The sequence below is a fragment of the Bufo gargarizans genome, chromosome 6, assembly GCF_014858855.1.
Source record: "Bufo gargarizans isolate SCDJY-AF-19 chromosome 6, ASM1485885v1, whole genome shotgun sequence".
Lineage (NCBI taxonomy): Eukaryota > Metazoa > Chordata > Amphibia > Anura > Bufonidae > Bufo > Bufo gargarizans.
In genome coordinates, this window is record NC_058085.1 from 332,793,165 (window position 1) to 332,815,237 (window position 22,073).

At 44.6% G+C, this 22,073-nt stretch overlaps 1 protein-coding gene across 1 annotated transcript in view; it reads right to left on the reverse strand.

The window, feature by feature from the left end:
• INPP5A (inositol polyphosphate-5-phosphatase A) overlaps positions 1-22,073 on the reverse strand; it is a 448,685-nt gene that overhangs the window by 271,223 nt on the left and 155,389 nt on the right. The window contains exon 4 of the mRNA XM_044296965.1: positions 18,325-18,412. Within this exon, the coding sequence (XP_044152900.1) occupies positions 18,325-18,412 (88 nt within the window). The remainder of the gene's footprint in view (positions 1-18,324; positions 18,413-22,073) is intronic.

Consider the following 22,073-nt stretch of genomic DNA (forward strand, 5'->3'; position numbering starts at 1 on the left):
GAACAATTGTACCACAATGTGAATGAGGCCCTCCTTTATGTGATATACAGGTTGTATCGGAGTGCCTCTTCCTTGTAATTGTTGGCAGCACTTGCACTTTATATACAGTAAATAATGTTTCCTAACAATTTTTCTCTAAAATCGATTTTATCTTCGGTTTGGTGCGTATTATTGTCAGTCTGTAAAAGTCGCGTACTACTCGGACAACATGGTTCCCAGCAGCGACCTGGGAGTCCAAGATGCATCCAGACATCCTCCCCATGCTGTTCCAGAACCATTTCAGTGGTGTTTCCATCAATTTGACCTTTTCCTGTGAACCAGACACCCTCCCCTCTTCAGAGCAGGGGGTGCTTGGTTTAATGCTCTGGTTCTCCCATTGACTTCCATCGTGCTTGGGTGCTCGGTAGAGCATCCGAGCATCACAAAGTCTTCTACTCGAGCACCTGAGCACTTTGGTGCTCGACCAACACGAATAATCAGCAGTCAGTACAGAATGAAATACAGCATTATATGCTTTCCATGCATGGTCGGCTTGGTCTACATCAGGAATGCTCAACCTGCGCCCCTCCAGGTGTTGTAAAACTACAACTCCCACAATGCCCTGCTGTAGACCGATAGCTGTAGGCTGTCCAGGCATGCTGGGACTTTTAGTTTTGCAACATCTGGAGGGCCGCAGGTTGGGCATCCCTGGTCTACATGGAGGACAGAAGATGTCCAAAGCAGAGAAGCCTCCCTCTAGGACAGTGAAGGCTAACCTCCGGCGCTCCAGCTGTGGTGAAACTATGACTTCCAGCATGTGGAGTTCTGAGAACAGCCAAGCAAGTGTGCATCTTGGGAGTTGTAGTTTTAACACAGCTGGAGTGCGGAGGTTAGCCATCACAGCTCTAGGACATCTACATGGCCCAAAAGATCTCACGAGGACAGGGGCGCCAAATTCTTTTGTTTGGCCACTAGGATACCACTTTCAGCTGAGCACATCCACAAATTATAGACACAAACGGCTCCAACATCCCATAATTAAGTGAAGACTAGATCACTACTAGAATCACAGCAAAACAAATGTGTAATTTCTTCTTCATTTAGCCATATTGGAAAGCAGGGCACAGGAAAGTCATTAAAGTTATGTCCTCCTCTCGAGGCTTGTAGCCTTTCAGGGCAGAAATAATGTTTTTTCTATATTCCTCTATGTGGCCAGTTAAATGAGACATTATTTCTGCGCAGTTAGCACAGTGATCAATAGACTCAAGCCTTATAAGTGAAGATTGGATTACAATATTTAGCTCATATACATGTACATATTGGCAAAACTGCATTTGCTAAGAGCATAAATAAACCTACAATAAACACTGTACATATCGTATGTCCAAATGATAGTCTGATATATCCAGAAAGCACCAAGGAATGGTAACATCATACAAGAAGATCTGAATGCAAGCTTCTCCTGCCACAGTGTTAACGTTTCTATATCTGCAGTGCTGGGTTTGGTCAGGATTAATGGTGTCCTCAATGCTGAGAAATACAGGCAGATACTTGTCCATTAGTTGATAACATCAAGGAGGCGTCCGATTGGCTCCAAATTTATTCTGCAGCAGAACAACCTGCCCAAACATACAGTCAATGTCATTAAAGGGGTTGTCCGGGTTCAGAGCTGGACATACCCTTATTTTAACCCAGAAGCCCCCCTGAGGCTAGCATAGGAGTATCTCATGCTCCGATGCACTCCCTTACCCTGCGCTAGATCGCACAGGGCACAGGCTCTTTTGTTTTCAATAACACACTGCCGGGCGGAAACTTCCGCCCGGCAGTGTGTTCGGTAACGTCACCGGCTCTGAGGGGCGGGCTTTAGCTCTGCCCTAGCCGTTTTACTGGCTAGGGCAGAGCTAAATCCCACCCATCAGTGCCGGTGACATCACCAGGGTTCCTGCCAGCCCCATGGAGAGCCCCGGGACGTCACCGGATCTCCAAAAAATGCCTTTGCCCTGCGCAATTTAGTGCAGGGCAAAGGAGAGCATCGGAGCATGAACTGCTCCGATGCTCAAGTCAGGGGGGCTGCCGGGATGAAAATGGAGGGATGTCCGGGTTCAGCTTTGAACCCGGACAACCCCTTTAAGATCTATCTTCACTGTAAAGAAGAACAAGGAGCCCTGGAAGTGATTAGATGGTCCCCCCCACTGAGTCCTGATCTCATCAGATCTGTCTGGGATTACATGAGGAGACAGAAGGATCTGAGCAAGCCTACATCCACAGAAGATCTGTAGTTAGTTCTCCAAGATGTTAGGAACAACCTCCCTGCCAAGATCCTTCAAAAATAGCATACAAGTGTACTTAGAAGAACTGAAGTACTTTTACACTAGAGTTTTTCTTTTCTGGTGTTGAGTTCCGTCACAAGAGCTCAATACCAGAAAAAAACTGATCAGTTTTATCCTAATGCATTCTGAATAGAGAGCAATCCGTTCAGTATGCATCAGTTCAGTCCCTCAAGTTTTTTGGACGGAGAAAATACCGCATCAGGCTGCAGTTTTCTCTCCGGCCAAAAACACCAATCACTTGCCGGAATGCCGGATGCGGCATGAAATTACATTGAAGTTTATTAGCGCAGACCTTTAAAAAGGCTGAAAAAATTTATACCGGATCCGTTTTTCCAGATGACACCGGAGAGACAGATCCGGTATTACAATGCATTTGTCAGACTGATCAACATCCGGATTCGTCTGACAAATGCCATCAGTTTTTCGTCCAGATTGCCGGATCCGGCAGGCAGTTCTGGCGACGGAACTGCCTGCCGGAATCCTCTGCCGCAAGTGTGAAGGGCGGTCACACCAGATGATTGGATTTAGATTTCGCTTTTGTTTATTCACTTTGCATTTTGTTGACTGATAAAAATAAGTTGTTAACTCTTCTATTTCTGAAAGCATACTCACCTTGAAGCATTTTTCTCACGCTTAAAACTAAAACTTTTGCACAATACTGTATATATGTTTCGTGAAAATCTGGACGACAACCTGTATGGACGCCATTACAATTCCTATACCGACTGTCGCCCAACTCTCCCAGTCGCAAATTGAGGATCCGCCAAACATGGATACTGGCCGTGTGCATTCTGCATATTGTGGAACAGCACAGCTGGACCCTAATAGAACAGTCCTATCCTTGTCCGTAATGCGGATAATAATAGGACATGTTCTATTTGTTTGCAGCACCCCATGCGGACAAGGAACGCACACTGTCTTAAATTTTTTCCCGCCCCATTGAAGTGAATGGTTCCGCATACGGGTGGCAAAAAACAAAAATCTGAACATACACGGGGAAAAAAATAAAAGTTAGTATGCATGAGCCCTTAGGCTTGGTCATCAATATCTGATCAGTTGGGCAGCCTTATCAACCACCTGTTTGAAGGGCCCATGTCTACAGTGCTTTGTCAACCATGTGGTTAACCAGGCAGAGTTCTGTACTTGTGGCTGTACCCGGTATTACAGTTTACTACAACTTAGGCCGCTTTCAGACGAGCAAGTGTCACGCCGTGGACTTGCAGCGCAGCTCCTGTCCTGAACTTCCAGCACTGCTGGGGTCGCATAGCATTATATTGATTTATGATGCTATGTAACCCTTACAGTTCTGGGATGTATTGGATAAAACTGGCAGCATTAGGTCAGTGTTATCTAATACATTCCAGACCTCTAAGGGTTACATAGCATTATAAATCAATATAATGCTATGTGACTCGGGCAGTGCTGGAAGTTCAGGATGGAAGCTGCGCTGCGAGTCTGCAGCGTGACACCCGCTCGTCTGAAAGGGGCCTTAGTCCCAATTCAGTCTTTCTGAGCTGTAATACCAGGTACAACCACTAGAAAAAGTATGGCACTGTTCTGTACAGAGCAGTGTATAGGAAATGTGGCGTGTGCTGAGAATCACAGGTGGTCCTTAAAAACCGCAGATCTGAGAGGGTACCTAGAGTTAGAGTCACATTGATCTCAGAGATAAGGGCCATTCATTTTAAGACCCCGGGTTACCACTTTAAAGGGCCTCTACTGGTTGTCTGACTTATGGGTGCCACAGAAATAAATACAACCCATGAAAAAATAAAATAAAATCAGTAGTTAAAAAGTAGACGTAAACTACAGTTTATACCGGGGCAGGGCGACAGTAAAAGACAGGAGGGGGCAAATTATTTGCGTATTTATTATAGTGGATGGCGTACCATAATTCTACGGATCATGTCCTGACCCTGAAAGGGTTACTGCGATGCCAATAACACGCTGCAGAATTGCTTCCAAACATCAATAAAGCCATTATCTCGAATAAGCAAACAGTATCCAGATATATAGACTGCATTCAGTCATCTAACGCTTATTTATGATTCAATTAAAATCCTTTAGGCCAACGCATAAGGAGGTTCTTTAAAGTGTATTTCATTAAGTCTCCGGCAATTACTGTCAGATTTTGGGCAAGCCTTTCTCAGCGGTGCTTACCCGAGGCATACCAAATGATGATATAGTGGTGCTGGGATGGAACGAGCGCTGTTTTCAATAGAATACGCTCAGAGAATTAAGTGGCCGATCATTCGGATGGGTCGTGTGCTGGATTATTAAAGGGCATCGTCATCTAAAACAAGACAAATAGTAACAAATCGAAACCTCTCAAGTGTCCACTTACAGAAAGTCGACAAAGTGCAAAATTCTGGGCTGAAGAAATCAACTTTGTTCGGCCAAAGTGCAGGTCCTGAGGAGGTGGGAATAGAACAAGGCTTCAAGGACTCCGGTGTCCTGTCGGGACGCTGCCATAGGCATATCAAAAGGTTTCATTTGGCACAACTCTGCCTAGTGGGCATTATATAGTAAGCAATTTGCTTGCCAAATTGAGCAGCTCGGACATGGTTGTCAAATACAAGTCTGAGGGTTTTTTCCAGGCTCCTTATATTGATGACCTATAGGTCATCAATATCCAAACAGTGAGGGGGGGGTTTGACCATCATCATTCCTATGGATCAGCTGTTCCATGCATCCTCTGGTGCCGGAAGTTGCACTTTGAACCACTCAGTGTAGTGGCCATGCCGGGTTTCTGCAGCTCAGCTCAGACAGCGATTGCCAGGCATGCCCACAATACTTTATATGGAGCAGTACTTCTGGTTCTGTTCAGAGGCTGCAGGGAAGAGTGTCAGACCGCTACCAATGGGATATTGATGGCCTATCACTGTCTTTTTTTTGGGGGGAGTATTGGATTGTGGTGATTAATATCTCCTTGGTGGCCCTATTTCAACTTTTCACTGTGTACTCAATTACCCCTTAATTCCACAGTTTTGTTCCCTGTACTGCCTATTTTTACCTGTGCTTAAAATCAGGTTGCTATGCATGGTCCTCTATGTGTTGAAGGACGGAGGACGCAGAAGCTCGCAGCGTGCAAGGTCACATTACTGACAGCCAGGGACTGTAAGTAAATGATTACAGCCAGGTCCTCCCCAGCAGCTGATAACAGTGCCTGGGCTGTGTGCACTTCTCCCTGTCCCTGCGCTTGGCAGACGCTCCCTCACTCAGCAGACTGGGACAATGCAGAGCTGAAGCAGCGCAGAGCAGTGTATAAATGAAAGCAACATGTGGTAAGAGGACCCCTTTGTGCTGCAGGAGATTAACCCTTTAGGGGGGAGGGCTCTGGTTACTGACACTTTTGGGGGGCTATTGTTACTGGCTAGTGAGGGCAGGCGGGATTAGCCTCAGGGTGAGGGCAGTGGCGGCCATCCTAACTGAATAGTGAAATTGCAGTTTTATGCAGACTGGTTGCGAAGGGCTGAATCTTATTAAATATGGGGTAAGTCAGTCTAATAGTAACTGATTCTGGAATATCATGCTATTAGTAACTACATATATGAAAATTGAAATTAGGGTCTAAGTGTGACAGTTATCCTTTAACTATGTTACTATCAGGAGCCTGGAAAAGCCCTTTAATGGCTTCCGGTTATAAGGTAACACATTCCTGAATAACTTCTATTGACAAAATAAAATTTAGTTCATTTCTTCAAAAAAATAAAAATTAAATTAAAATGGAAACTAAAATTAGAAAAAAAAAAAAAAAAAAGAATCTGCTTTCTGCCAGTAAGCAGTGGCAGGTTTGCCCATAGGAACCTGATAATGCAGATTAACCCCGTTCCAGACACAAACCACTGAACACTGGTGCAGAAGGGACGCTTATAACTAATAAAGGAATGTTTAAAAAAAAGCAAAGAAGGTCTGAAATGGCCATGTGAAAGTCCAGACTTTACAGGTTTTCCGATTTTAGACCCTCCAGACGCCTCACTTACCACACTGTATGTAGCAGTTACTTGAGAATCTTCATTTTGTTTTTCACTTCTGGTTCAATAACATGGAATTTAAAATAGTTCTGCCCTTGATACACAGGAGGAGGTCAGCTCTCAGACTTGGTAGCACCAAAGCCCCAAAACAGAAGAATATTGAGGCAACGTGCGCCACATCCGGACGATTTTAGTGCAGTCCTATTCTTGTCTGTTTTTTAAGATATACAGAGCCCTTTCCATTGATGGGAATGGGGAAAAATACAATGCACAGGGAGACATATTTCAGACCAAATTTTATTTTATTTTTTTAAATTGGACATGGCAGAGGCCTGGTTGGGTAAGCTTTACCATCTATGATCAGGACAAAGTTACTTCTATTATACTTTAAAAAACTTGGTACAGTGATGGGTAACCTCCTGCACTACAGCTGTGGTGAAACTACGACTCCCAGCATGCTCTTCATTTCTATGGAGTTCTGAGAACAGCCAAGCAAGTGTGCATCTTGGGAGTCGTAGTTCTACCACAGCTGGAGTGCCGGAGGTTAGCCATCACAGCCTTAGAACTTGGAGTATTCTAGTTTTAGCCAAAAATTCCCTCTAATATATACAGTTTTCATATATTGTGTATCCATTTCTCATGTTTTTCAAGATCTCGGCTTGTATTCCGGCAATCTCCAGCATGTGCGTCAAATGCGCTGCCGTGAAACCTCAGGGCCACGTGTCAGTACATCTGCACTGCTTGGCCCTGTCAAAGTGGTGGGGGGTGGACATCAAGACAAGAGAGCGGAGCCTCGGATGCAACAGCAACGCTGCACCCAGGGGCTAATTTGAAGGCACATATGAACATGGAACCAACACAGATGTCTTCAGCTGCCAAGTGCCCATGTAACAGGTCAGCCAGTGTCATAGGTACAAAACTGCTGACAGATGCCCTTTTAATAAAAAAAAAAAAAATAAAGCTTTTTCATCTAAAAATGGCCACAGCACTTTGTGATTAGAACAAACACCTGTGCAACGTCTGAATAAACTACAGGAAATAGTCATTATTTGCATTCTTATGTTTACAGCATTAATTTACATTGAAGTGTATTAGTGCCGGATTCGGCATTATGTTTTCTGGCAAAACGGATCAGGCTTTTCGGCATGCGCAGACCTTTAAAAATGCAGGAAAAAAATTAATACCGGATCAGTTTTTCCAGATGACACCGGATCCGTCTGACAAATGCCATCAGTTTGAGTTGAGTCCGGATTGCCGGCGACGGGACTGCCTACTGGAATCCTCTTCCGCCAAGTGTGAAAGTACCCTCATGTTACATAAAGGAGATGAAACCATACAGCGCATCCTTACTTTAAAAAAAACAAAAAGCCTTTCCAAATTGTCCACGATTTCTAACACTAGAATAGGGTTGTTTAGAGTATCGAATTTTCGATACCCAATTGATACTTTTGTCTGGTATCGACCTCGATAGCAAATCAGGATTTGCCTTTTTTCGATACTAGGCTTCGCTATTGCGCAGTCTAGCATCAGAGAACATGGAGCGCGCTGCTCTAAGTGCGCGCCATGTTCTCCTCAGCAGAGAGACTGCTTCCTTCTCCCCTGTGCCGCTGCCACCAATGAGGAGAGAGGGGCGGGCGCACTGCGCCACCAATGAAAGTAAACATTTAATACAAATCCAGGAGGCGGGAGCTGCAATCAGCTGCGTTAACCCCTCAGGTGCCTCACCCACCTCCTGTATTAAATGTTAATTATCACTGGTGGCGCAGTGCACCGCCCCCCCTCGTCCTCACTATTAAAATCATTGGTGGCAGAGTGCGCACCCTCCCCTCATTTCTCCCCGCCCCCCTAATGAGGGTGAATAGGACAAGGGATTAAAAGATCCCAGGTTCTAGCCCCTAAGGGGGGAAATGGTTATTAAATATATAATAAAAAAAAAAAAAAAAACACACAATTTTAAGTATAAATCACCCCCTTTCCCAATTTTACATATAAAATATATAAACAATAAATAAACATATTACATATCGCCACGTCCAAAAAGTTCAAACTATTAAAATATTTTTAAAATGTCCTATGCGGTGAACGCCGTAACACAAAAAAATAAAAACAGCGCCTTTTTTTTTTCATCACCTTGCCCCCACTCCAAAAACAATAGGATAGGACTGTTCGATTATGGGCCAGACGTTCCATAAAATGCAGAATGCACGTTAGCTTTTTTTGGGGGTTTCATTTTCGAATGGTAGAGTATCACAATACTTTATGGTATCAAAACCGAATCAAAATTTTGTTATCGGAACAACCCTACACTAGACTCAGGATAGCTTTCTGCTAGAAAAACTTTACAGAATGGAAATATGCTGCCACCGTGTGGACAGCATCTGTAAGTGCAGATATTTCTGAAATTATATTGGCAGGACCTAAATGACAGCACATTGGACGCTAGCTCCCTTGGCATCTTTTACATTTGGTCTTTCTATTTTAATGTCTTTGTGCAAATACCCACAATAGACAGACAAATGAACTTAGGCCACAACATAACTACAGTACACAACGGTGAATTATTTCATGCATAAAGATGGTTACATGTAATAAAATTCCTCAGAAATCTGCCAGTAACCCCTATGGAATCACCCATTGGAAGGTAACATTTGTACTAGAAATCTGCACAAAATAAGGTGTATGCCATATGTGCATGAGGCTTTTTATTTATTTTTCTAAAATCTAATTTACTTGCTTTTTAATATACATTCAGAATCCGCTCCAATGTCTCAACATGTAACTGTACCCCAAGAGTTACACTGCGGTTGTAAAGATGCAGTTTAGACCTGCTTGACAATAGCAACAACGAGGTTACATAAATGTCAGCATTTTGCCAGGAACTTATCAAAGGCTGCACATGCCAGTGGCCTAAAAATGTTGACACTTTTTGCACCTTTATTCTGCTCTAGGTATTTTTCAAAGGAGTGGGTGGGGGTCTAGTGGTAGAAAGTGTAGCACCCCACGGGGGCCTTACTAGAAATTACACTTTGGTACTTGCATATACTAAATATTGTCGAGTTTACCCGTCAGGCTGTTCAGCCATGATGGTATATCATAGGCAGGATCACATGTAGTGAGGCCCTGGATCTCATTCCTCTAGGAAGCTCTGCAAGTGGTAGAAGCCAGTCCTTCTCATATTCTAGGACACACTACTGTTGACCACTCTAAATCCCGGAGAACCCCTTTAAGGCACCTTCCCAGCCTCCTCTGATCTATCAACATTGCTTGGTCCTCTGACTGTCCTGTCCTCAGTGATCCTGTGCCATATGTAGATATTCTGTACATATGGCAAAGAATGGAGCATGGCATCAATTCAGTTTGTTGGAATAAGACTAAAAAACGAATCTCTAAGTCGCCGCATACTGCAGTGCAGTAGATGCCCCATGTATCTCTAATGCAGCCACTAAGGACTGTACAAAACAGAGTGCACTTGAGACCCTTCTACATGGGACAGAATGATGCAGCAGCGAGAAAACGGCTTTAAAAAAAAAACTAATCTCAGTAAAACCATTAGAAAAAGCATGAATATTAACATGCAGCTGCATAATGGTGACGGTGCCGCTCTCTGCCCAAGGCTATGTTAGCATTAGCATTGTGCTGGATCCGTCATACTAGGGAAATCACCGCTGGAAACCACTGACTTCTAATGGGGTGCTCCTGGATCCACCGTGATCATGCTATTATTAAAGGGGTTCAGCAAATGGCTACTGCTGCAGCGAAGATACGAGGAGGCCAGGGCGGGGGCTGCTGCGCATGCGCACCTATGTTCGCTCACTACAGTCCCGGCCACCAGAGAGGATAGTGCATTGTCCTATAGTGTGAAAGCACGGCCACCGCTGCTAGATTGTGATAGAAAAATAAATGAAGCCAGCAAAGGAAGCAATATGGACAGTCACAATACATTAGTAAGTGCCTTGTATTGACTTTCCCTACATGATAAATGCCACTGGCTGAAGTCAGACAACCCCTTTAATAATAGCATGATCACGGTAGATCCAGGAGCACCCCATTATAATAATAATTATATTAGTCAGTGGGTTTCATCGGTGGTGAGGCGATACAATCCCTTTAAGAACATTCTGTCCAAATAGGTGACAATGGAAACAATTTCTTTTATATGTGTATTCACATACAGTACCAGCAAGAACTACTGCCGCTCTGGAGGAGAAACACGGAGACCCTGAATAGGGTGAACGCGGTGTGCTCTCACTCCTTAATTCTCTTTGCCCCATACACAGCGATATGTCACCCTCCCACAGAGCAGCAGTCATACCGTCTATCACCCCAGAAGAGAGCCAAACCTGGAGAATTCTGGTAACACAGCTCCCCCTGGTGGGGAACAACTAAAACATCGGCTTCAGCTACATTCCATACATTCACAGAATGTAAAACTAAAACAACAACTGCAATCATTTGGCGAGTATACATCCGAGATCCCGCCAGGTCTGGGAAGATGCTGGTATTTTATGAAGCCAATTACAATCCACAAGAGGCTGAAGGCCGGCAATAAATCAGGGCCAATTTCCTTTTTCAATTAACAGCCAATTAACACAAGCAGACTCCACTAAAAAATATTACGGGGATCTCATTAATCTGCTAAAAATTAACTTCACCTTTCTGTTAGTAAAACAGGCATAATTCCTACGGGGAAAGGGAGGGTGACATGTTATTAAGGGAAAAAGGTTTAATTTTTATTAACCGCGTTTTCCAAGTCACTTAAATCTGCTGTAGATTGTAGATAAAAAAGGCAAAGCGGAATTGTTAATTAAGATGAAATAATGATCTTAGGATGTGGACGGATCGAGGGAAGGAGGAGATAAATGTGCAAGTGTACACAATCACTCTCGTGGATCTAATTTTTAATTAAGGTGGCCTAATACTCAAGGATATGCAAAACAGTAAATGTCTGCGTCTTTCTAGAGTCGTCGGCATAGGGTCAGATTAAGGCCTCATGCACACTGCTGTAGTTTTGGTCCGCATCCCATCGGATGCAGACTCATTCATCTCCAAGGGGGGCACAGTGTGCTGCCCGCATCTGTAAGCACGCTCTGCCGCCCCTAGTCTTGTCCGTTTTGCGGACAAGGATAGGAAATTTTTGCAAGAGTTATTAAAAATAAAAATGGCGCCATGCACTCGGCCAGTATGTGTTTTGCGGATGAGCCCTAAAGCGGACCTGTCTGGTGATTCCTCCTGCTGTATTTGAGCAGTACATGACAGGGGGAAGTAAATCCTGACTGGACTCTGAGGAGAGACAGAGAGTCCTGATTCCCCCTCCCATACGGGATGATTGACACTTCCTCCTGTATGTGTATGTGTTCAGAGAAAGGGTGACCAGATATAAATATAGCATCTAAATCACCTGCGATGGTGTAAAGGGGCATGTAACTGGGCATCTATCGACTAACACCATGAAGATTGGGACCCCCACGGATCACTAGAATGTGGACCTTGAGCCCTCAATTTCTCCTCAATGTACGGCCGCAGCGAGGAGTAAGTTTAAATAAAGCGGAGGGCTGCAGTTTCCGGCGGCCCTATAGATGTGGAGTGATGTGGTAGTGCTGGTAATATATAAGCGATTACTGTATAAAAAGAAAAAAAAATTAATTTTTATTTAGCTTTTTTTTATGATGCATGCAAATTTATTTATTTTTTTAGGATTTTTCGTTTTATTTCATTCTATTTTGTAGTCCTATAAAGAACGTTATGCGAAAAAAGTGCCAGGAAAAAAATAAAATACACTCAGAGAATGCTGCTTTTTGAAAAATAAAAATACACTAACCTAAAAACCACCACAAACCAAATCACTTTGTGGGAGATTTATCAAGACTGGCACTTTCTGCTCCGGTCTTGATATCCCCCTTCACTGTCGAAAGTTGCGCCTAATTTATGACGAGGCACATTCTCCGGCAGTCCGCATGCCTAAACAGAGATCTACGGCAGCTCACAGCCATCATAGATTTCTGCCTTCATTTGCGCCAGAAAAGTGGTGTAAATGAAGATAAATTTGTCTTGGGTGTTGGTCCTGCCACTGCCCTTTCGAAAAGTGTCGAGTGCAACAAAAAATAAAATAAAGGCACATGCAACTTTTTTCTTAAAAACAAAACAAAAAAAACAACGCATTTAAAAAGTCAAACGCACGGCTTGTAACTTTTAAAGCCACTTTTCTGGCGCAGGGAGGTGATAAATCTCCGCCTTTGCATGTTTTAAATCTGACTGTAAACTAACATAAAATCTAGCTGCAGAATTTTTGGGCAATAAAAAAAATATATATATATATTTCCATGAAAAAGATGGCTAAAAAAACTAAAAAATAAAACCCATTCATATCAATGGTGCAGCAATATGTTCCGCATCCCCGCAAAAAAAGATAGAACATGTCCTATTCTTGTCCGTTTTGCGGGACCCGCACCTGTCTCAACATCGGGCCCACTATGAATATAGAGCATGGTGTCCTCTCCGTTCACTGCTGAGAGACTACCAAAAAACAGCTGTGCCTGTGCTTGATATTTTTGCAAGCCCCATAGCAGTAAATGGAGGTAGTCGTGCTTGCGTGGCTCTTCATTCACAGGGAGGCCCTGTTCTTAATCGGAGTGGGTGCCAGAGGTGGGACCTGCAGCTATCAGACATTTATGGCACATCCAATCAAAATGCCATGTCCAGATGGGAACTCTCCTTTAAAGGGGTTTTCCTATTTCAACATACTGATGGGCCATCAATGGCAACGGTGGGGGTCCAACGCCTTAATCAGCTGTTTGAAAGGGCCACCCCTGCCTCTTCATGGTTTACAATGAATGTGCACTCAGTAGCGGTGATGTAGGGGGATGGCAGCTCTGTCCTAAGTGAAGCTGTAATCCCCTTCTCCCGTTGCTGCTGTAAATAGACAACCTGCAGGTAGACAGACCCACCTTAACAATGATGCGGCTGAAGCACTCGCACAAGCGCTGCAGCCTCTTTAAACAGCTGATTGGTAGGGAGCGAAAAGTCAGACCGCCACCGATCTGATCTATCCTGTACATGGCCATCAATATGCTAAAACCACTTTAAAGGGGTATTCCAGTTATAGAAAGTTATGTCTATATAACTACCCGATCCCGAGAACGAGAGTCCCGTACCCCATGGAGCTCTCGAAATGGATGGAGTGGCTGGTCGAAAAGGGGCGTCACCGCTCCATTCATTTCTATGGAAGTGCTGGCGATAGTCAGACCCCCACAGATTTGGCTTATCCTGCACATGCCTAGCAATATAGTAAAACCACTTTAAAGTCTTATTCCGATTAGAGAAAGGATAGGGGATAACTATCAGATCGGTGGGGGTCCTACGGATGGGACTCCCTCCAATCTGATAGTTATCCACTCTCCTATGGATAGGGGATAACTTTCTATAATCAGAATACCCCTTGAGGGTCCATTCACACGTCCGCAAAATGGGTGCGCATCCGTTCCGCAATTTTGCGAAACAGGTGCGGACCCATTCATTTTCAATGGGGCCAGAATGTGCGGTCCGCATCCGCATTTACGGATAAGCATAAAATCAGAACATGTCCTAGTCTTGTCCGCAATTGCGGACAAAAAAAAGGCATTTTCTATGAGAGTGCCGGCGATGTGCGGTCCGCAAAACACATAAGGACATGTGAATGGATCCTTAATGTCAGCACAGGTGTAAGGCCTCTTTCACACGAACGATACGGATTGGCTCCGGATGCGTTCACTGAAACTCGCACCATTTTGCAAGCAAGTTCAGCCAGTTTTTTCAGCGCAGGGTTAGGCCTCATGCACACAACCATTTTTTTATTTTTTTTTAAGGTCCTCAAAAACTGGGTCCGTAGGTCCGTGACCCGTGACAGTTTTTTCGTCTGTGGGTCTTCCTTGATTTTTGGAGGATCCACGGACATGAAAAAAAAGTCGTTTTGGTGTCCGCCTGGCTGTGCGGAGCCAAACGGATCCGTCCTGAATTACAATGCAAGTCAATGGGGACGGATCCGTTTGACGTTGACACAATATGGTGCAATTGCAAATGGATCCGTTCCCCATTGACTTTCAATGTAAAGTCTGGAGTTCTTTTATATCATCAGATCTGAGTTTTCTCCAATCCGATGGTATATTTTAACTTGAAGCGTCCCCATCACCATGGGAACGCCTCTATGTTAGAATATACCATCGGATTTGAGTTCGATCGTGAAACTCAGATCCGACAGTATATTCTAATACAGAGGCGTTCCCATGGTGATGGGGACGCTTCAGGTTAGAATATACAAAAGAACTGTGTACATGACTGCCCCCTGCTGCCTGGCATCCCCCTGTATTTAACACTTTGGTGGCCAGTGCGGCCGCCCCCCCCCCCCCCTGTAGTACTGTAGATTCATTGGTGGGCAGTGGGCCCCCCCCCTAATTAACCCCCCTATCATTGGTGGCAGCGGAGAGTACCGATCGGAGTCCCAGTTTAATCGCTGGGGCTCCGATCGGTAACCATGGCAACCAGGACGCTACTGCAGTCCTGGTTGCCATGGTTACTTAGCAATTTTTAGAAGCATTATACTTACCTGCGAGCTGCGATGTCTGTGACCGGCCAGGCGCTCCTCCTACTGGTAAGTGAAAGGTCTGTGTGGTGCATTGCCTATAGCACAGACCTGTCACTTACAAGTAGGAGGAGCTCCCGGACAGTCACAGACATCGCAGCTCGCAGGTAAGTATAATGCTTCTAAAAATTGCTAAGTAACCATGGCAACCAGGACTGCAGTAGCGTCCTGGTTGCCATGGTTACCGATCGGAGTCCCAGCGATTAAACTGGGACTCCGATCGGTACTCTCCGCTGCCACCAATGATAGGGGGGGGAGATTTTAATTAGGGGGAGGGGGGGCCCACTGGCCACCAATGAATCTACAGTACTACAGGGGAGGGAGGGGGGCCCACTGGCCATCAATGAATTTAAAACTGGGGAGGGAGGGGGGGTCTGCCCCCTCCTGCCTGGCAGCACATGATCTCTTACAGGGGCTATGATACGCACAATTAACCCCTCAGGTGCAGCACCTGAGGGGTTAATTGTGCTGATCACAGCCCCCTGTAAGAGATCGGGTGCTGCCAGGCAGCAGGGGGCAGTCATGTACACAGTTCAAAGTATATTCTAACTAGAAGCGTCCCCATCACTATGGGAACGCCTCTGTTAGAATATGCTGTCGGATCTGAGTTTTCACGAAGTGAAAACTCAGCTCTGAAAAAGCTTTTATGCAGACGGATCTAGGCTGTGTGAAAGTAGCCTACGGCCACGGACGCGGATGCCAATCTTGTGTGCATCCGTGTTTTTTCACGGACCCATTGACTTGAATGGGTCCGTGAACCGTTGTCCTATTTTTTGGACGGACAGGAAACACAGATCACGGATGCGGCTGCAAAACGGTGCATTTTCCGATTTTTCTACGGACCCATTGAAAGTCCATGGGTCCGCGAAAAAAAAACGGAAAACGGCACAATGGCCACGGATGCACACAACGGTCGTGTGCATGAGGCCTTAATCAGTTTTGATGTGTTTTTTGCGCGCTTGAAAAAAATAAACCTGAAGGTTTACAGACATCTTCTTGCAACTTTCTGTGAAAAACGCATTGCACCGGAAGTGCATCCCCTGAAGCCCCATTCACTTCTATAGGGCCAGGGCTGCGTGAAAAATGCAGAATATAGAACATGCTGCGATTCTCACGCAACGTAGAACTGATGCGTGAAAAAACACTCATGTACACAGACCCATTGAAATGAATGGGTCAGGATTCAGTGTGGATGCCATGTGTTCACGTCACACATTGCACCGCGCGGAAAACTCGCTTGTGTGAAAGGGGCCTAAAGGCTTCCACTGTGACAAACATTCACTGCCAATCGTGCAAGATGGATGTCACAGCAGAGCTACAAGAAACCAGTTTTGCCCATATGGCTTCCAGCAGTCAAAATGATTCTATCTTCAGAAATGGCAGAAAAAATTATTGGAGCTCCAACAACATGAGAAGATGATGATGGCCCATTATATGCATCCCAGAGTCCGCAGACAGGTCCACGGTCGGGGCAGCGTTGCCCCTTAGGATACATTCGTGTAGATTTGCATCCTGATCACAGACCGCGCTGAATGCACAACGATGAAGACACAGACAGAGTAATCTCCCTTTTTTCCCCTCCTGACTGACCGCGCCATAAATAACGGCTATAAATACAGGCTTCGTTAGCAGAGCATGGGAACTATAATTACTAATTATTGTTGATGGAAACCTGCCAGAATCTAATAAAACACAACTTAAGGACAAAGCCCTAAATGTGCAGCCAGGATGACCCCGGGGACTGAATTTATAGATGGCTTCCATTCTTACTGGAAGGAAAAGGTTTATTTTACTTGCAAGAAGACGTGGGGTATTTTTAGTCTCTAAATACAGGACTGTGCTTCCTAGAACGGGCCACGAGCCCGACCGAGCCTGTAGAAATACAGAGCGCCAAGAATAAAGTTTGTGTTTCCAAAGCCTCATTTAGTAGAACGTGTCCCAGACTTTATATCACATAGTAAAAACGTCAGTGGCCCAATAACTCAAGTAAAAAAAAGGCAACAAAACCTCTTACAGATCTACACAAAGGTAATCAGAAAACATCAATATCCATCTCATATCCGTATCTAGGGTTGCCACCCTTCCCAACAAAAAATACTGGTCAAGTTAAAGGGAACCTGTCACCAGGATTTTGTGTACAGAGCTGAGGACATGGGTTGCTAGATGGCCGCTAGCACATCCGCAATACCCAGTCCCCATAGCTCTGTGTGCTTTCAGACATCTAGGGTTCACCTCAAAACTAATCAGGTTAAAAACAGAAATCAATAAATGCCGTTAGTTTTCACAAAAATCCTTCAGAAATTTTGTACAATTTTGTAATCTTTACTAAGCCCACAGGGAGGGCTTCGGGAGAGAAGATATGTGGCATTCTGCAGGAAACAACCAAGATGTTGTTGGCCACAGACGTGCCGGGTTCTCAGAGCCATCTCAAAAAGGAGTAGTTTCTTAAAAAACATCTTAAATTATTCATTAAAGGTTTTATTTGCTCAATTAAAAAAGAGCTTTCCTCAAAAATGCTAAGTGTAACCCTAGCCTTCGAGTACGGCCCCATTATACGGTTGTGTACCGGCTGAGACGTAGTGGTAGTGCTTACTGAACCGCGTGGTCACCATCTGTGGCGGTATTCAACTAACTCATTACAAACTGCTTTTTCACAGGTCATCTTTATTGTTTTCTTTTTGTATCTAAATCTAGGTTTTGGTTTAAAAAATTAAATTAAAAATGCAACAAAAACCGCATTGAAAGTTTTCACAAAAAACGCATGTGTGAGCCCAGCCTAAGGTCTCTCTTAGATGAGCGAGTTTTCCGCTCAGGTGCGATGCATGAACGCGTAGCACCCGCACCGAATTCTGACCCGTTCATTTCAATGGGTCTATGTACATAAGCGTTGTTTTTTTTTCACGCATCAGTTCTGTGGTGCGCAAGAATCGCAGCGTGTTCTATATTCTGCATTATTTCACGCAGCCCTGGTCCCCAAGAAGTGAATGGGGCTTCAGTGCAAAACGTGAAATACACATCAAAGCACATTGCACTTGCGCAGAAAAAACTGAACGCAATCGCAGACAAAACTGACTGAACTTGCATGCAGAAATGGTGCGAGCTTCACGGAACGCATCCTGAGCCAATCCGTATCGTTCGTGTGAATGGTTAGTCACACAGAAGTATCCCTTTCATCTAAATTGGTCCTACAGAAATCCATGCACATGCCGAGGAAACCACCTTATGAAGAGGCTTTTCAGATGTAGAAATGTCTGCGAGAAATCTGTGGTGTGTGAAAATGCCCTAAGAACTCACACAGGGACAGAGGTGGTGACTGTACTGCTGCCAGTACACACACGTGCTGCGCGACAACCTCTACAGGAGCATACGTGACAGCCACATCCGCTGATCTCCCCTTCCAATGGAAACGCTCTTTACGTTCACATACCGTGAAGTTTTCCTGTGACTTGTAGTTCTCATCTAGGTACACCCGCGCTCTGTTGTATTCTTTCATAGCATCACTTGAAAGCAGGTCTCTGAAAAAAAAAAAAAACACAAGACTTAACCATATAGCATAAAACCTTAGAACCGTTCATAAATTTAACATTCCCTATAGGGAAACCTCACCTAAACTGCATGGCACTGACCGCCAACTTGTGGCTCTGCAGCCGTTGCATGTCAGGGCATGTTGGGAGTTGTAGTTTTGCAACAACTGGAGAGCCTCAGGTAGGAGAACACGGCTAAAAGGGACGGAGGGCTCAATTTGGTTAGTGTTACATCACAATTAGGTCTTTTTTCCCCCCCAAGTACCTTTTCTTAAAATGCTATGGACTCCTTCAGAGGCAATTTATTATTATTGCATTTTATACATCATATTGCTTAAAAATCATTTTTTTGGTTTTTTTTAGGTTTTCTTTATTAAAAGTTAAAAAATATATATATTCTACAGCCTTGCAGACTATTGCTTTCTGTTTTACAGTAAATCCATCTTGCTGCTCCGACGGCTCAAAGTGTAGCCTTCATCTCTGAACTCCTGGCAGCTCCTAAACACTCATTATAGCTAATTCTTATCAGTAAAGGTCCAGATGGGAGTTACCAGTGACACTATCTAATCAGTGTTAACCAGTTCCAGACTGTGCAGGGTCACAACCCCAACTGGTAACACATCCAGCTGGACCTTCATTGCAAGCTGCAGGCAATTCATTCACAGCTTCCAGCTTTAGGGTTCATTCAGACATCCGTAGTTCTGGGTCTGCATCCGTTCTGCAATTTTGTGGAACGGGTGTGGATCAATTCATTTCAATGGGGCATCAAAAGATGCAGACAGCACAACGTGTGCTGTCCACATCCGTAGTTCTGTTCCGTGGCCCCGCAAAAAAGATAGAGCATGTCCTGTTCTTGTCTGCGTACAAGATTACTATCATAGGGCCGGACACATGCAGTCCGCAAAATGCAGAACGCACACGGCCGGTATCTGTGCTTTGCGGATCCGCAAAACACTCACGGACGTGTGAATGGACCCTTGATAGAGGAGAGACACAACAGAGCTATATGAAAAAGATACTCCAGAATTGTCATTGTATGGAAAATGCTAATTGTGGCCAAAACAGACTTGGCAGGTTCTCTTCAAAAGGCGAGAAAAAAACAAAACAAACTGATTTTATTTCGGACACTTTTTTGCATACTTCTTTTGTTCTAGAGCCAACAGTATAACAAAAGGATGGCTGCTGACCAGCATTAATCTGCCCGAGATTGGCTAGCTAATCCCTTCTAATGCTTCCTTCACACGTTTCTTTTAGCGTTTTTTTTGGTTGCTTTTTTCCCCCCTAACACTTTAAATATGGTTATGGAAATACTGTATCTAGAGCATTCTTCATTAAAATAATAAAATAACTTCAAAACTATTTTTATTAAAGGGCATCTGTCAGCAGTTTTGTACCTATGACACTGGCTGACCTGTTACATGTGCGCTTGGCAGCTGAAGACATCTGTGTTGGTCCCATGTTCATATGTGCCCACAGGGGTGTAGCTATAGGGGGTGCAGAGGTAGAAGTCGCTACCGGACCCAGGAGCCTGAGGGACCCAAAGACCTTGTGCCGAATAAGAATTCGGCACCAGTATTCTAGAACGTTCATGCTGGTCAAGTTACACCTCTGGCTGGAGGGAAGGGGTTAGATCAAGAATTTGGCATTGGGTTAGGGGGCAATTTAAATTTTTTGCCTCGGGCAGCACAAAAGGCTATGTGCTTCCCTGCCCATCGCCACAAAGCACTGAGGGAAGGAGGGCCCAAGCTAAAGTCTTGCACCATGAGCCTTTAGCCATGCCTCTGTGTGCCCGCATTGCTAAGAAAAATGAAATGTTAATATATGCAAGTGAGCCTCTAGGAGCAACGGGGGCGTTGTCATTACTCCTAGAGGCTCTGCTCTCTCTGCAACTGCTGCACCCTCTGCACTTTGATTAACAGGGCCAAGTGTGATGACGTTGTTTACTGCCTGGCCCTCTCAAAGTGCAGAGGAGGCGGCAGTTGCAGAGAGAGCAGAGCCTCCAGGTGTAATGGTAACGCCCCTGTTGCTCCTAGAGACTCATTTGCATATAATAAAACATCATTTTTCTCAGCAATGCGGACACATATGAACATGGGACCAACAGAGAGGCATTCAGCTGCCAAGTGCACATGTAACAGGCCAGCCAGTGTAATAGGTACAAAACTGCTGACAGATGCCCTTTAATAACTACTACCAGTCTCCTACAATCATTTTTGTAAAGTATTTTATTCATCGATTTTATTCTCTTCCTATGAGATGCTCAATATTCGGACACAGTGGTGTTTACTGCAGTAGTGCGAGGATTCAGTGTTTTACCATAGATACCACAATCATCACAGGACGGCTAAAAGCCTGGCACAGCCCACTGCTCCGGGTCTCCTACACTGATGTGCTATGCAGAGCTTTGAGCGGACCAGGCACAGACAGAAGCAGTGATGCGCTGTGCAGAACCCCTGCCTATACCTACTGCATACCGCTAAAGCCTGGCATAGCACACCAGTGCAGAGCTATGCCAGGCATTTGGCAAAGAGGACCAGCAGCAGCAGCGATGACCCTGCCATTCTTGTGCGCACTCAGTCCACACTCAGCACATATGGCTATGGTGCATGGATGCTCTACGCGCTGCAGTGAGCAGTGCTGTGCACAGGCCTGAACTTTGGGTTCCTGTTGTGATAAAAACAGAATAAAATCAATGAATAAAACATATTACAGAAATTTTTAGGAGACTGGAGATAGTTTTAAAGAAAATAGTTGGAAGGTTTAGGTACACTTTAAGTAACATCTCTGACATAAAAAAATAAAATAAAAAAAGACACCATTAAAAACCCCCAAAACATTCCAAAAAACAGTGAAGCCGTTCTGTCTGCTTAGACCAATACCTGGAGACCCTAGATGACAGTGAGGATACCCTACAAGAAATTTGCCTTTTTAATTAGCCGACAAAATGAACCCTTAGAAGATATTTAAAAAATAAAATAAATCTCAAAAACTTAAACGGGGTTGTCCAAGTCACACTCGCCATTCTGATCCTCCCTGCCTGGCTTTGTTTTCATGACTAACAGTGCCCTGCCTGTACACCGCACACTGCAGCCAATCAGTGGTCTTGTGCCATAGTCCACTGAGGTCAATGATTGGCTGCAACGATCACGTGCAGTCTGATGTCATCACTGCAGTAGCCGGAGAGCATTAGAGCTGTGGTGCTGGACCGGAGGGAGTTTGGAGTGGCGAGTACAACTTATCTGGCAGAGGAACATACTACCAGTTACAGTATCTAGCACAGCTGGACGCGGCCACATACTGTCGGATCCCTACTGACTATAATGGGATCTGACGGGGGATACGGTGGCTTTCCCACATTAATTAGATTTTTTTTTTCTGCCAGAAAAATACTGATGCACTGCTGGATATGGTAACTCCAATAGTCTGTTCCTCTGCCGGAACAGATGTCCGGAGATGTGAACGCAGCCTAAGCATTGAGACCTTCTTGCTTTCTCCTATTTGTGACCAAAATACCTAAATCAACACACGCTGTTGGGAAAGGAAACTATATGAACACGTTTCTAACACATTATGTCATATCTTTGCTGTGCTCAGAATGGATGTAAAACAATTTACCAAGATCACCACTAGAGGGCACAATTTCCAAACTTTC